At 43.0% G+C, this 13,470-nt stretch overlaps 1 protein-coding gene across 3 annotated transcripts in view; it reads right to left on the bottom strand.

Moving 5' to 3' along the window:
* The window catches only part of tbc1d7 (TBC1 domain family, member 7), an 81,608-nt gene that overhangs the window by 45,928 nt on the left and 22,210 nt on the right, over positions 1-13,470 (bottom strand). For all 3 annotated transcript variants that reach the window (XM_060849932.1, XM_060849933.1, XM_060849931.1), the window contains exon 4: positions 5,755-5,835. In XM_060849932.1, the coding sequence (XP_060705915.1) occupies positions 5,755-5,835 (81 nt within the window). The remainder of the gene's footprint in view (positions 1-5,754; positions 5,836-13,470) is intronic.

A 13,470-nucleotide genomic window follows, 5' to 3' on the forward strand; every position in this document is an offset into this window, starting at 1 on the left:
TAGCACCTGAAGGAGGAGTGGGGCTCCGAAAGCTTGTAGTTTTAAATAAATCTTTTGAACTATAACATGATGTCCTGTGATTTTTGACTGTCCCCTCCAGTCCAATGTTGGCACCTCTACATTATGACCAAAAGTGCAATAGTCTTTTCCAGAAATCTTATTTTTTTAAAATAAAGTTCATTGCCCACTTTGGTCCAAAATCAAAAATGCACAAAAATAAAAAGATACATTGTAACCCCTGAACATGCAATTGTCTTTGATTTCTCACACCCTCTCAGAGCTTATATTGTATATCAGACAAAGTATTTGCGCGTTTGATCCCACTCCCACTAGAGCATACACTACTTAACTTCTTCTGGCTTCCACATTTGCGGACATAGTTGATGATTCTAGGTCCTCACCTTTTACCCCTTCACTTTCAAATCTACAATGTTCACCTTTTCTCACAAACCCAAGCTTTGATCTCTTCATCCTTACAAATTTTAATTCCAATACCCTTTTCTTCCACAAAGTCTTTGAGCCCGTCATTACCTCTCAAATCCATGCATGTTTCTGTTTAAATCCTCCAATCAGGTTTCCACTCTACCACGGTATTAATTTGACTTCCATCAAAATTACAAATAATATGTGACTGTCTCAGGTCAACTGTTCCTTACACATGTGGTTAACTCCATTATCTTTCTCTCCCACTCCTCCATCTTCTACCATCTGGGATGAGGCTATTCAAGGCTGCTTCAGACAGTGTGCGCGTGATCCAAAGATCTTACTATTTCTCATCTATATGCTACCTCTCAAATCACCCAAAACAGCACCTGGCTCCACCTCAGCACCACCACACTCAACTGTTTTTGGAGAAGAAACTTCCTCTGATTAAATAGTAAGAACACTCTGGACACTACTCGGGGGTGAGAATCAGAGCCACATGTCTGAGAGGGGGTCAGTTGCAGATGGGGCAGTGACAGGATGTATTGAATCTATCAGGAAGGTTTCTCACGCGATGAAACAAAGGGATCAGTTGAAGAGTGTCTGTTTTAATGCAAGGAATGTCTGAAATAAGAGTGACGAACTTAGAGGATGGATCAGTAGTTGGGGCTACGATGTTGCGGTCATAATGGAGACATGGGTTTCACAGGACAGGAATGATTGCTTGATGCTCCAGGGTTTCTTCCTGACCTCTCTGCCCCCACCCCACTCCGGCCTATCACCCTCACCTTGACCTCCTTCCACCTATCGCATCTCCATCGCCCCTCCCCCAAGTCCCTCCTCCCTACCTTTTATCTTAGCCTGCTGGCCACACTTTCCTCATTCCTGAAGAAGGGCTTATGCCCGAAACGTCGAATCTCCTGTTCCTTGGATGCTGCCTGACCTGCTGCGCTTTTCCAGCAACACATTTTAAGCTCCAGGGTTCAGAACATTTAAAAAGAACAAGGAGGGTGGAAAAAAAGAGGAAGGGGTGTAGCATTGCTAATCAGAGAGTGCATCACAGCTACAGAAACAAAGGTTGTTGAGGAAGGTTTGTCAACTGAGTCAGTATGGGTTGAAGCTAGGAACAGCAAGGGAACAGTCAGCGCATTGGAGGTTTTCTACAGACCAACTGAAGAACTCATGGACGGGCAGCTTTTGGAAAAATGCAGAAGTAGCAGGGTTGTTTTTATGGGTGATTTCAACTTTCCCAATATCAACTGGAACTTATCAAGTGTCGATGGTTTGGATGGAGCAGTTTTTGTCAGGTGTGTTCAGGAGGGTTTCCTTACTCAGTATGTAGATAGAGCAACGAGGGGAGAGGCCATTTTGGATTTTGTGCTCTGCAACAAGCCAGGACAGGTGTCAGATCTTGTGGTGGGAGAGCACTTTGGTGAGTGATCACAACTGCCTCACATTTAGCATAGCCTTGGAGAGTGAAAGGAGCAGGAAAGATATTTAAATTGGGGAAAAGGAAATTATGACCCTATCAGACAGGAGTTGGGAAGTACAGACTGGGAGCAATTGTTCCACACAAATGTGAAGACTATTTAAGGAGCAATTGCTGTGAGTGATGCACAAATTTGTTCCTCTGAGACAGGTAAGAAGGGGAAAGATTAAGGAACCTTGGATGACGAGACAGTAAGCTGTCTTCTTCCTCTCATCAAAAGGAAGAAGACAGCTTACGTAAGGTGGAGGAAACAAGGATCTAGAAAAGCTTTAGAGGATTACAGGCTTGCTAGAAAGGAGCTCAGAAATGGATTGAGGAGAGCCAGGAGAGCCATGATAAAGGCTTGGTAAGAAGGATTAGGGAGAACCCAAAGGCATTTTACTCATACGTGAGGAATAAGAAAATGGTCAGGGAGAAGGTAGGGCCGATCAGGAATAGCAGAGGTAACTTGTGCGTGGAGTCTGAGCAGATAGGGAAGCCCTAAATTAGTTTTTTGCTTTGGTTTTCACCAAGCAAAGGGAACTTGTTGTAAATGGAAACTTTGAGCAGCTGGAATACAGATCAAGATTGATGAAGTTGATGTTCCGGGAAATTTTGGAAAATATTAAGTTTGATAAGTCCCCAGGGCCAGACCAGATTTATCCGAGGCTGCTCAGGGAAGCGAGAAAGGAGGTTGCTAAGCTGCTGGTGAGGATATTTGCATCCTCACTCTCCACAGGAGTCGTACCAGAGGATTGGAAGGAGGCGAATGTTGTTCCTCTTTTCAAGGAGGGTAATAGGGAAATCCCTGGCATAGGTCTATGGTCAGCAAAGTTGTGGAAAGAATTCTGAGGAATAGGACTCATGACTATTTGGCAAAGCATAGTGTGATTAAAGACAGTCAGCATGGCTTTGAGAGGGGCAGGTCATGCCTCACAAATGGAGTTCTTTGAGGAGGTGACAAGACAGGTCGACGAAGGTCAAGCAATGGATGCGGTGTATATGGACTTCAGCAAGGCATTTGATAAGGTTCCCCATGGTAGGCTCATTCATAAAGTCAGGAAGTATGGGATACAGGGAGACTTGGCTATCTGGATTCAGAATTGGCTGGCTGACAGAAGGCAGAGAGTGGTTGTAGATAGAAAGTATTCTGCCTGGAGGTCAGTCCCACATGGCACTGTTCTTGGGCCTCTGCTCTTTGTAGTTTTTATAAATGACTTGTATGAGGAGGTTGAGGGGTGGGTTAGTAAATTTGCAGACGACTCAAAGATTGGAGGTGTATACAGGGCTACTGTAGGCTGCAGCGCAACATAGACAGGATACAGAGCTGGGCTGAGAAATAACAGATGGAGTTCAACCTGGATAAATGTGAAGTGATGCATTTTCAAATGCTGAATATAGGATTAAAGAGAGGATTCTTGGCAGTGTGGAGGAACAGAGGGATCTGGGTGTGCAAGTACATAGATCTCTCAAAGTTACCATCCAAGTGGATGGGGTTGTTAAGAAAGCTTGTGGTGTTTTGGCTTTCATTAACATGGGGATCGAGTTTAACAGCCGCAAGGTTTTGCTACAGGTCTACAAGTCCCTGTAGAAAACTTGTCACTAGGATACATGAACACCAACTGGCCACCAGAAGACATGACCCCCTATCACTAGTCTCCACACATACAGACAAAGAAGGACACCACTTTGACTGGAATAACACACAGGGCAGGTGAAACAACCATACACACTCCAATTCTTAGCGGCATGGTATTTTAACCAGAACTCCATCAATAAACACATCGACTTAGATCCCATCTACCTTCCCTTGAAAAAAAGAACCAGAAGTTATATCACCGACCTTAAGAAAGCAAGACCTATAAGCAAAGAGGCGGGACATACCATCAGCACTTCACCGGAGACTCTCACTGATGATGTTATCTCATCATGATGACGAAACATCTGAAAACAAACCTTCCAGCTCAGCGAGCTAACTTACATACTTATCTTATATCTTACTAGCTACTGGTTTAAGGCTAAACCAGATTGAGTGCTGCATTTGATCCCGAGATGAGCTTTTGCTCACAGATTGCCAGATGCTGTGCCCAAATCAGTTTTTTTTAAATGATCTCTTTAATTAATTTATGAATGAGTGTCACCAGCAGTCCTGTTTGTCGATTTTAGGAAGGAGGTAGAAGTGAGCTATGCAGTCAGGGGAGTTCACCAGATGAAATGAGGTTAGTAAGTGTCTAGTGCAGTCACTCGCACTTCAGTCACTCTAGTCTACTGCTCACAATGTGGTCTCCTCTACAGGAGGAAAATAAAGCATAGACTGGGTGACACACCCATGTTCTGTCTGCAAAAAAGACCCAGAGCTTCCGGTTTCCTGGCCAAAGTCTCTGTCTCAGGCTTGCTGCAGTGCTCCAGCACAGGTCAGTGCAAGCTGGAAGAACAGCACCTCATTTTTCATTTGGGAATTTTCAGCCTCTGGACTTAATGTCAAGTTCAACAATTTTTGGGCTTGAGGCACCTTCTCCCATACCCTTACCCAAAACCCCACAGACTAGGCTTTGTTATCACATGGTCTACTTTTACATACAATCCATTGTTAGTCACAAAGAGTCCCCATTAGTAGCTATTAGTTCTCCTAGGCTGATTGTTATCCCTTCTTTTGCCTGTCCAGCTTTCTTCACGCTCTTTGGGCTCTATTGCCACTTATCATTTACTTATTATTACCTCTCCCTACCCTATCTTCTGCATGAAAACCAACTTTTCCCTAGCTACCATCAGTTTGGAGAAAGGGTCACTGGACCAGAAAGGGCAGACGATGGGCTTGTGGAATTATCACTGGACTGTTAACCCAGAGACCCAGTACTGTTCTGAGCAAATGGTGGAATTTGAATTCAACCAAAATCTGGAACCCATCTGGTTCACTAATGTCCTTCAGGGAAGGAATCTGCTAAACTTACCTGATCTGGCCTACATGTGACTCCAGACCCACAGCAATAAGTGCTGGTGTAGCCAGCCACGTTGTCATCCCAGGAATGATGAAAGAAATCAAAACCTGAAACTTTAACTCTGTTTTCTATCCACCAATGCTGCCAGATCTGCTGAGTTTTTTCACCAATTTCTGTTTTTGTTTCTGATTTCCAGCATATGCAGTTCTTTTAGTTCTTACCTCATGAAAGTAAGCCTGGCCTGTCCAAATTTTCCCTACAAGACATCCACTTATTCAATATAACAGTCTGAACCAATTATACCACATTTCCATCCATCCTAAATAAGGATTCAAAACTGTACGCAGCATTTGATACCATCTCACCAATGCGCTGTATAACTGAAGCACAACCTCTTCACACGATACTAATTCCCCCTTGTAATTAAGGATAGTACTTCATGAGTCTTCATAATCACTTGCGTACCAATGTTTAATGATACGTGCATTAGAATACCTAGATCCATCTTAGTTGGATTGCTTCAATCAATTTCCATTTAAATAATGCTTTGCTTTTTCAACCTCCCTAGCAAAGTGAACAACTTCATATGTTCCCACATTATACTCGATCCACATTATTCTTACCCATTCACTTAACAGGGTTGCAGACTGATATAGATTGGTTGGCATTTTCACAACATTTATTACTTTATGTTATTTGCAAATTTATCCACCTTGCCTTGGATCCCCTTATCTAAGTACTGATATAAATTTTAAGTTGGGCCTAGCATAAACTCCTGCGGAACCTCACACATCATATCCTGCCAATCTGAAAAAGATGTATTTATACATTCTCTATGTAACAAAACCTGAAATATTTATAAGCTTTAGCCACAATACACATACTAAGGCTGTCAATGCAAACTATAATATCATTTAGACATACCAAGCAGTACTTTCCATACAAGGACACGATACATGGAGGGAAGAGGATAACGTTGAGCAAAAGTGCAGAGCTTCTCAACATCTGCAAAATACAGAATTGACATGAAGTTTGCAAAGCTTAATTTGTTAACGGCACTAATTTACACAAAAGACAGCATATCACCTGAATAATAAGAAAATATTTTATTTTTCACTCCAAGAACAAGATTAGAGTCTCAGAGTGTTACAGGTTCCACAATTAAATGCATACCAGACAAGGGGTATAAAACAACAGACCATTTTACCAGTAGATTCAATTTCAGAGAACATAATAGTAGTCATGTCACTAGACTAAAAACTGACAGTCAAGAGCTTAAATCTCACCATGACAGATTGTGGAACTCAATCAAATCAGCCAAAACATGGCAAGAATGAGAAATATTGAGTAAATCAGCCTGTAGTAAAAAGTCTTATCGATTAAGTAAAGTCTTTCAGGGAAGAAAACCTACCACGGCTCTCCAGACTGGTCTACATACAAGTCCTGTTGAACACAATGCGGCTGACTTAGTGTGGAACTGTATTCCAGAAGAGTATGGTGTTTTTTCTCTTAGGGCGGCAGGGGTTTGGTGGTGATAGTGATGAGACAGCCCCATTACCCTGACATTCACAGTTGACTGGAGAATACTAGCTATGAGAATGGATTCGCACAACCACAGCTGATTGTACTTAAGCACTGAGTCTATAATAACTAGCTCTTGGGATGCAGTGCAGTGGTGCAGTGACAGATTACCTACCACTGAACCAGGAAGCCTGCGTTTAACTCCCACCTGCTACAGAGGTATGTAGCAACATCTCTGAACAGGTTGATTCAAAAAAAGATTAAATTAAAGAAAAAGACCTTTCTGAAACTAACTGTTGAAAGAATACAAGGAAGAAGTCAATTAATTTAAACTGGTTGCCAACCATTTAAAAGACTATGATCATTGTATCAGAATATTCCAGATGATAAAGAATGAGACCTAAATTCAGAGAACCCCAGATAATGAAGGATGTACACGAGGGATACGGACAATGAGGGGCTTAATGCAAACACAGGGCTTAAAACATCGGAAGTTTAACGCAATACATAATATGCAAGGAAAGGAAATTGAAAAGGAAATTAGGAGATCAGAAAGGCTTCTGGCAGAAAATTGTCAGTTTTTTAACATGTACATGAAGGATAAAAGGATAACTAAGGCAACAGTAGGGCCATTAAGGACTATGCCGATATTCAGTGTGTGGAGCCAGAGGACATAGGTAGGTTTCTAAATGAATACACTGCATCAGTTCAATAGTGAGAGGGTTGTTATAGGTATAAAAATCAGGGAGAAGAACTGACGCAATAAATTAACAAAATCAGCATAGGAAGGGAGGAGGTAGTGAGTGATCTGGCAGGCTTAAAAGAAAATAAATCTCCAGGTCTGGATGAAAAGTATCCTAGGCTACTGATTGAGGCAAGGGAAAAAAATAACAGGGGCACTGGCAATAGATTTTTACGCTTCTCTGGCCACAGGAGAGGTGCAGAGGACTGGCACTGCAATTTAAGAAGAGAGTAAGGGATAAGTAAGGAAACTACAGGCCAGTCTGTCTCACCTCTGTGGTGGGCAAACTACTGGAAGCAATTCTGAGGGACAGAATTAATCTGCAACTGGAGAGGTAGGGAGTAATCTAAAACAGCCAGCATGGTTTTGTTAAGGGAGGTACTTCATTGAATTTTTCAAGGAGCTGATCAACTGTGTGGATAATGACAATGCATTTGACATAGTTTACATGGTCTTCTGCAAAACTTTTGATAAGATGATGGTAGGAACCCACAGAATACAAGGAAATTTGGCTAATTGGGCCGGGAAGCAAACAGTGATGGTCAAGCAGCGTTTTTGTGACTGGAATCCTGGTACAATGGGGTGCCGCGGATATCAGTGTTGGGGCCCTTGTTGTTGTAGTATTTATATGTGATTGAGATTTGAGTGTTGAAGAGTCGATCAGTTAACTTCACAGATGTGACAAGAATTGGTAGGGTGGTAAATAGTGAGGAGGATAGCCTTACGTAACAAGATAAGAACAGATTGGTTGGATGGTCTGATCACTGGCAAATGGATTTCAATCCAGATAAGTCCGTAGAGCATTTGGGCAGGAGGACAAACAAGGTATGGGAACATATGATGAAGCACTAACAATCTGAGAGACCTTGGTGTGCAAGTCAAGCATTCTCTTAAAGTAGCGTTACAGATAGAAAATATAGTTAAGAATGCCTATCCACATAATGATGTGGAGGTGCTGGCGTTGGACTGAGACGGGCAAGGTCAGAAATTACCCGATACCAGGGTATAGGGTTATCTGAAATCACAAGCTTTTGGAGTGCTGCTTCTTTATCAGACTAAGTAAAGGGAAGCACTATAGGAACAGAATTTATAGACAGGTCAAAAGATCTTACAAATGGTGTGAGTATCAACAGGCTAAATAATAAGTCTCAGCAGGTGATCAAAAGTGTCAGATGCTGTGAGTAAAGAGTCAACAGCTGAATAGCAAGTGAAGGGATGACGTGCGTTTCTCAGGGGCAGGAATGGTTGCTGGGTGTTCCAGGGTTTAGAACATTTAAAAAGATTAGGGAGGGGGGAAAAGAGGAGGGGGTGTAGCACTGCTAATCAGAGAGGGTATCACAGCTACAGAAGTTACCATTGTCGAGGAGGGTCTGCCTACTGAGTCAGTATGGGTGGGAAACTAGGAACAGTAAGGGAGCAGTCACCTCATTAGGGGTTGACTACAGGCCCCCCAGCAGGGAGATTGAAGAAAGCATAGGTTGGCAGGGTTGTTGTAATGGGTGACTTTAACTTTCCAATATTGATTGTAACCTCCTTCGAGCAGATGGTTTGGAAGAAGCTGTTTTTGTAAGATGTGTTCAGGAGGGTTTCCTAACTCAGTAAGTTGACAGGCTGACGAGGGGAGAGGCCATTTTGGATTTGGTGCTCGGCAATGAGCCGGGGCAGGTGTCAGATCTTGCAGTGGGACAGTATTTTGGTGATAGTGACTACAACTGCCTCACATTCTATATAGCTATGGAGAATGAGAGAAGCAGGCACAATGGGAGGATATTTAATTGGGGAAAAGGAATCTATGATGCTATCAGACGTGAGTTGGGAAGCATGGACTGGGAGCAATTGTTCCATGGAAAGGGCACATGTGGAGACTGTTTAAGGAACAGTTGTTGCGAGTGATGCATGTGTTCCACTGAGACAGGCAAGAAGGGGTAAGATAAAGGAACCTTGGATGATGAGAGTGGAGGAGCTTCTTGTCAAAAGAAAGAAGACAGCTTACATAAGGTGGAGGAAGACAGGGTCTTGCTCAGCTCTAGAGGATTACAGGCAGGCGAGGAAAGAGCTCAAAAATGGTCTGAGGAGAGCCAAGAGGGGGCATGAAAAAGGCAGGAAGGATTAGGGAGAATCCAAAGGCATTTTCCATGCATGTAAGGAATAAAAGAATGATCAAAGAAAGAGTAGGGCCAATCAAGGATAGCATAGGGAACTTGTGTATAGAGTCTGAGGTGGTAGAGAAAGCCCTAAATGAGTTTTTTGCTTCTGTCTACAAAAAAAAAGGATCTCGTAGTGAATGAAACCATTGAGGAGCAGGTAAGCATGCTGGAACAGATAGAGATAGAGGAAGATGATGTGCTGAAAATTTTGACAAACATTAAGATTGACAAGTCGCCAGGCCCGGACCAGATTTGTCCTCGGCTGCTTTGGGAAATGAGAAATGTGATTGTGAGGAACAGCAGGATCTTGGTGTGCAGGTACATAGATCCCTTAAAATTGCCACCTAAATGGACAGGGTTGTTAAGAAAGCATATGACGTTTTGGTTTTCATTAACAGGGGGATTGAGTTTAAGAGCCGTGACATCTTGTTGCAGCTCTATAAAACTTTGGTTAGACCGCACTTGGAATACTGTGTCCAATTCTGGTCGCCCTATTATCGGAAAGATGTGGATGCTTTGGAGAGGGTTCAGGGGAGGTTTACCAGGATGCTGCCTGGAATGGAGGGTTTATCTTACGAAGAGAAGTTGACTGAGCTCAAACTTTTTTCATTGGAAAAACGAAGGAAGAGAGGGGACCTAACTGAGGCGTACAAGATAATGAGAGGCATAGATAGAGTTGATAGCCAGAGACTTTTTCCCAGGGCAGAAATTGTTAACCTGAGGGGTCATAGTTTTAAGCTGTTTGGCAGAAAGTATAGAGGGGATGTCAGAGGTGGGTTCTTACGCAGAGAGTTGAGAGAGCATGGAATGTGTTGTCAGCAGCAGTTGTGGAAGCGAGGTCATTGGGGATATTTGAGAGACTGCTGGACATGCATATGGTCACAGAAATCTGAGGATTCGTACATTAGGTTTACCTTACATGAGGATCAATGGTCGGCACAACATCCTGGGCTGAAGGGCCTGTTCTGTGCTGTACTGTTCTATGTTCTATGATCTGATTAGATTCCCTACAATGTGGAAACAGGCCCTTCGGCCCAACCAGTCCACACCAACCCTTCAAAGTGTACGGACTAATGACCTAACACTATGGGCAATTTAGCATGGGCAATTCACCTGACTGCACATCTTGAATTGTGGGAGGAAGCCAAAGCACCCAGAGGAAACCCACGCAGGCAGGGGGAGAATGTGCAAACTTCACACACAGTCACCAGAGGCTGGAATCGAACCTGGGACCCTGGTGCTGTGAGGCAGTAGTGCTAATTACTGAGTCACCATGCCGCCCATGATTAATTGAGGCAGAAATATAATTAGGAAAAATTAAAAATAAAATGGTGCTGAAGACAAACTAAATGGCTGGAAAAACATGACAGGTGTGAGTTGCATGTTGAGGATCTAAGCAAACAAACAAGAAATCCAAAATTGTACAAACTAATTAAGGTAGAGAAATCATAAGTAATCAAGGTGATGGTGTCAAAACAGGACAGTAAGGAAGATTGTAGTTACACGTATCACAACACGAACCCAAGTACACAGTTAAGACAATCTTCATGGGTACGGAACTTGGCTATCACTTTCTGCCGGCTGATCCTGTGTTGTTGTATACCCCAAAGGTTGCCTTGGAGGACACTTACGTAAAGATCGGAGGCTGAATGTACCCACATAATGCACCACAGAAAATCACTGAGGCTCCTTAAATAGCATCTTACAAACCGTTGCTCATTCCATCTAGAAAGTCAAAGGCAGCAAATAGGTGGGTACACTATCACCTGCAGGTTTCCCGTCAAGCCACTCACCATCCTGACTTGGAAATACATTGCCATCCCTTCACTGTCTTTGGGTCAAAATCCTGGAATATGTTAACATATCGTGGGATCTACCTACTGCAACATGGACTGCAGTGGTTGAATGTAGCTCACCATCAACCTCTTCAGGGCAAGTAGAAATGGCCAAAAAGTACTGACTCAACCAGTAAAACCCACATCACTGGAGTAATTTTTTTTAAAAAAATGAAATGATTGCGTTTATTAGCCGAGGCATAGAGCTTCAAAGCTGGGAGGTTTTGCTGGCATTGTACAAGATGTTGGTTCAGCCACAGCTAGAATTGTGTGTGCAATCTGGAAACCACATTAGGAGAGATGTAATTGCAATAGAAAAGGTTTGAAGGAGATTTATTAGAATAGTACCTACACCACAGAATTGTAATTATGAAGAAAGATTAGACAAACTGGATTGTCTTCCTTGGAGCAGAGGGAACTGAGGAGGCAGGTTGAGATGTATGAAACTGAGGGACACAGACAGGAAGTACCTTTTCCCCTTGCTGGAGGGATCAATGACCAGGGCATAGATTTAAGGTAAGGAGCAGGAAGTTCCGAGGGGATGAGAAAAAATATCTTTTCATTCAGAGGATGGTAGGAATCTGGAAGTCACTGCCTGTAGCTGGTAGAAGACAGGAACCCTCATAACTTAGAGTCATAGAGTACTTTAAGAAGTATTTAGAAGTGTACTTGCAAGCTAAGGCATATGATTATGCATATGGACCAAGTTAAGTACTTGTTTTGGACTGGTGTAGACTGGATGAACTGAAAGAGAAAGTGAGGACTGCAGATGCTGGAGATCAGAGCTGAAAATGTGTTGGAAAAGCGCAGCAGGTCAGGCAGCATCCAAAGAGCAGGAGAATCGACGTTTCGGGCATGAGCCCTTCTTCAGGAATGAGGAACTGAAGGACCTTTTTCTGTGTTGGGCGGCACGGTGGCACAGTGGTTAGCACTGCTGCCTCACAGCGCCAGGGACCTGGGTTCGATTCCCACCTCAGGCGACTGACTGTGTGGAGTTTGCACGTTCTCCCTGTGTCTGCGTGGGTTTCCTCCGGGTGCTCCGGTTTCCTCCCACAGTCCAAAGATGTGCGGGTCAGGTGAATTGGCCATGCTAAATTGCCCGTAGTGTTAGGTAAGGGGTATATGTAGGGGTATGGGTGGGTTGCGCTTCGGCGGGTCGGTGTGGACTTGTTGGGCCGAAGGGCCTGTTTCCACACTGTAAGTAATCTAAGTAATCTCTAATCCAGAATGACAAAAAGCAATTAGCAGAGAGCAGACTTCAATGGGGCAATCGCAGAGGTAGGAAGGACAGGGGAGGGAACTCAGTCACTAGAAAGATTCAAAATTGATAGGACTGAAGCGTTGTCAGAGTTTTGGTACGTAAAGTTGACATGACACCAGTCCAAATAAGATGCAACCAAGAATTTTGAGTGGAAATTACAGGGACACTGACCACAACATTTCAGCCTTCCCTTAACTCAGGGTAGATGCAAAAAAAGTGGAAAATTGCAGATATTAAGGCCTTGTTCAGTGAAGGTTGTAAGGCTAAGCCCAGCAATTATTGACCAATTTAGCTTCCGTGGCGGGAAAGCTTCTAGTGACACTTTTTGGAGTATTAGCAGTTACACGGAAAAAATGGTGGAATGATTAGGAAAAGTCTAATTAACTTCATAGAGTTTTTGCAAGAGGTAACAAAAAGGCTTAATGAGGACAATGTTATTGATGTGGTGTATTGAACTTTCAAAAGTCACACAGACTTAAGGCAAGTCACACAATAACATTTAAAAGGTATTTGGACAAATACATGGATAGGAAATTTTAGAAGGATATGGGATAAACACAGGAAAACAGGGTTAGCAAGGATGGACATGTTGGTCAGCATTGGCCAGTTTGGGCCAAAGGACTGTCTGTGGGCTGCAGGACTCTATGACTCTAAGTTATAGGTCATGGGATTAAAGAATTAGTAGAAACATGGATAAAAAACACTGGCTGAGTGATTTGTAACAGAAGGTAATACATATTTTTCAGGATAGAGGAAGATTTGTAGTCGAGTTCCCGAATGTTTGATAATGGGACATTTCCCATAGTAGATATTTTCCTGACATATTTTGATGTTTTGATCTTGTGTTTTGATGCACAGGGTACAATTTCAAAATCTGCAAATGACAAACTTGGAAGCACTGCAAACAGTAGGGAGGACAATGTAGAATTTGAGAAGGATATAGACAAGTAGATGGAGTGGACAGATGAGTTTCAGTGCAGTGAAGTGTAAGGTGATGCTTTTTATACACATTTGTAGGGCAACACAATGGCTCAATAGGTAGCCTGCTGCCTCACAGCATCAGGGAGCCAAGCTTGATTCCACCCCTGAGCAACTCTTGTGTGGAGTTTGCACATTCTCCCAGTATCTGCATGG

This window comes from Hemiscyllium ocellatum, chromosome 34 (genome assembly GCF_020745735.1).
Source record: "Hemiscyllium ocellatum isolate sHemOce1 chromosome 34, sHemOce1.pat.X.cur, whole genome shotgun sequence".
NCBI classification, from domain to species: Eukaryota; Metazoa; Chordata; class Chondrichthyes; order Orectolobiformes; family Hemiscylliidae; genus Hemiscyllium; species Hemiscyllium ocellatum.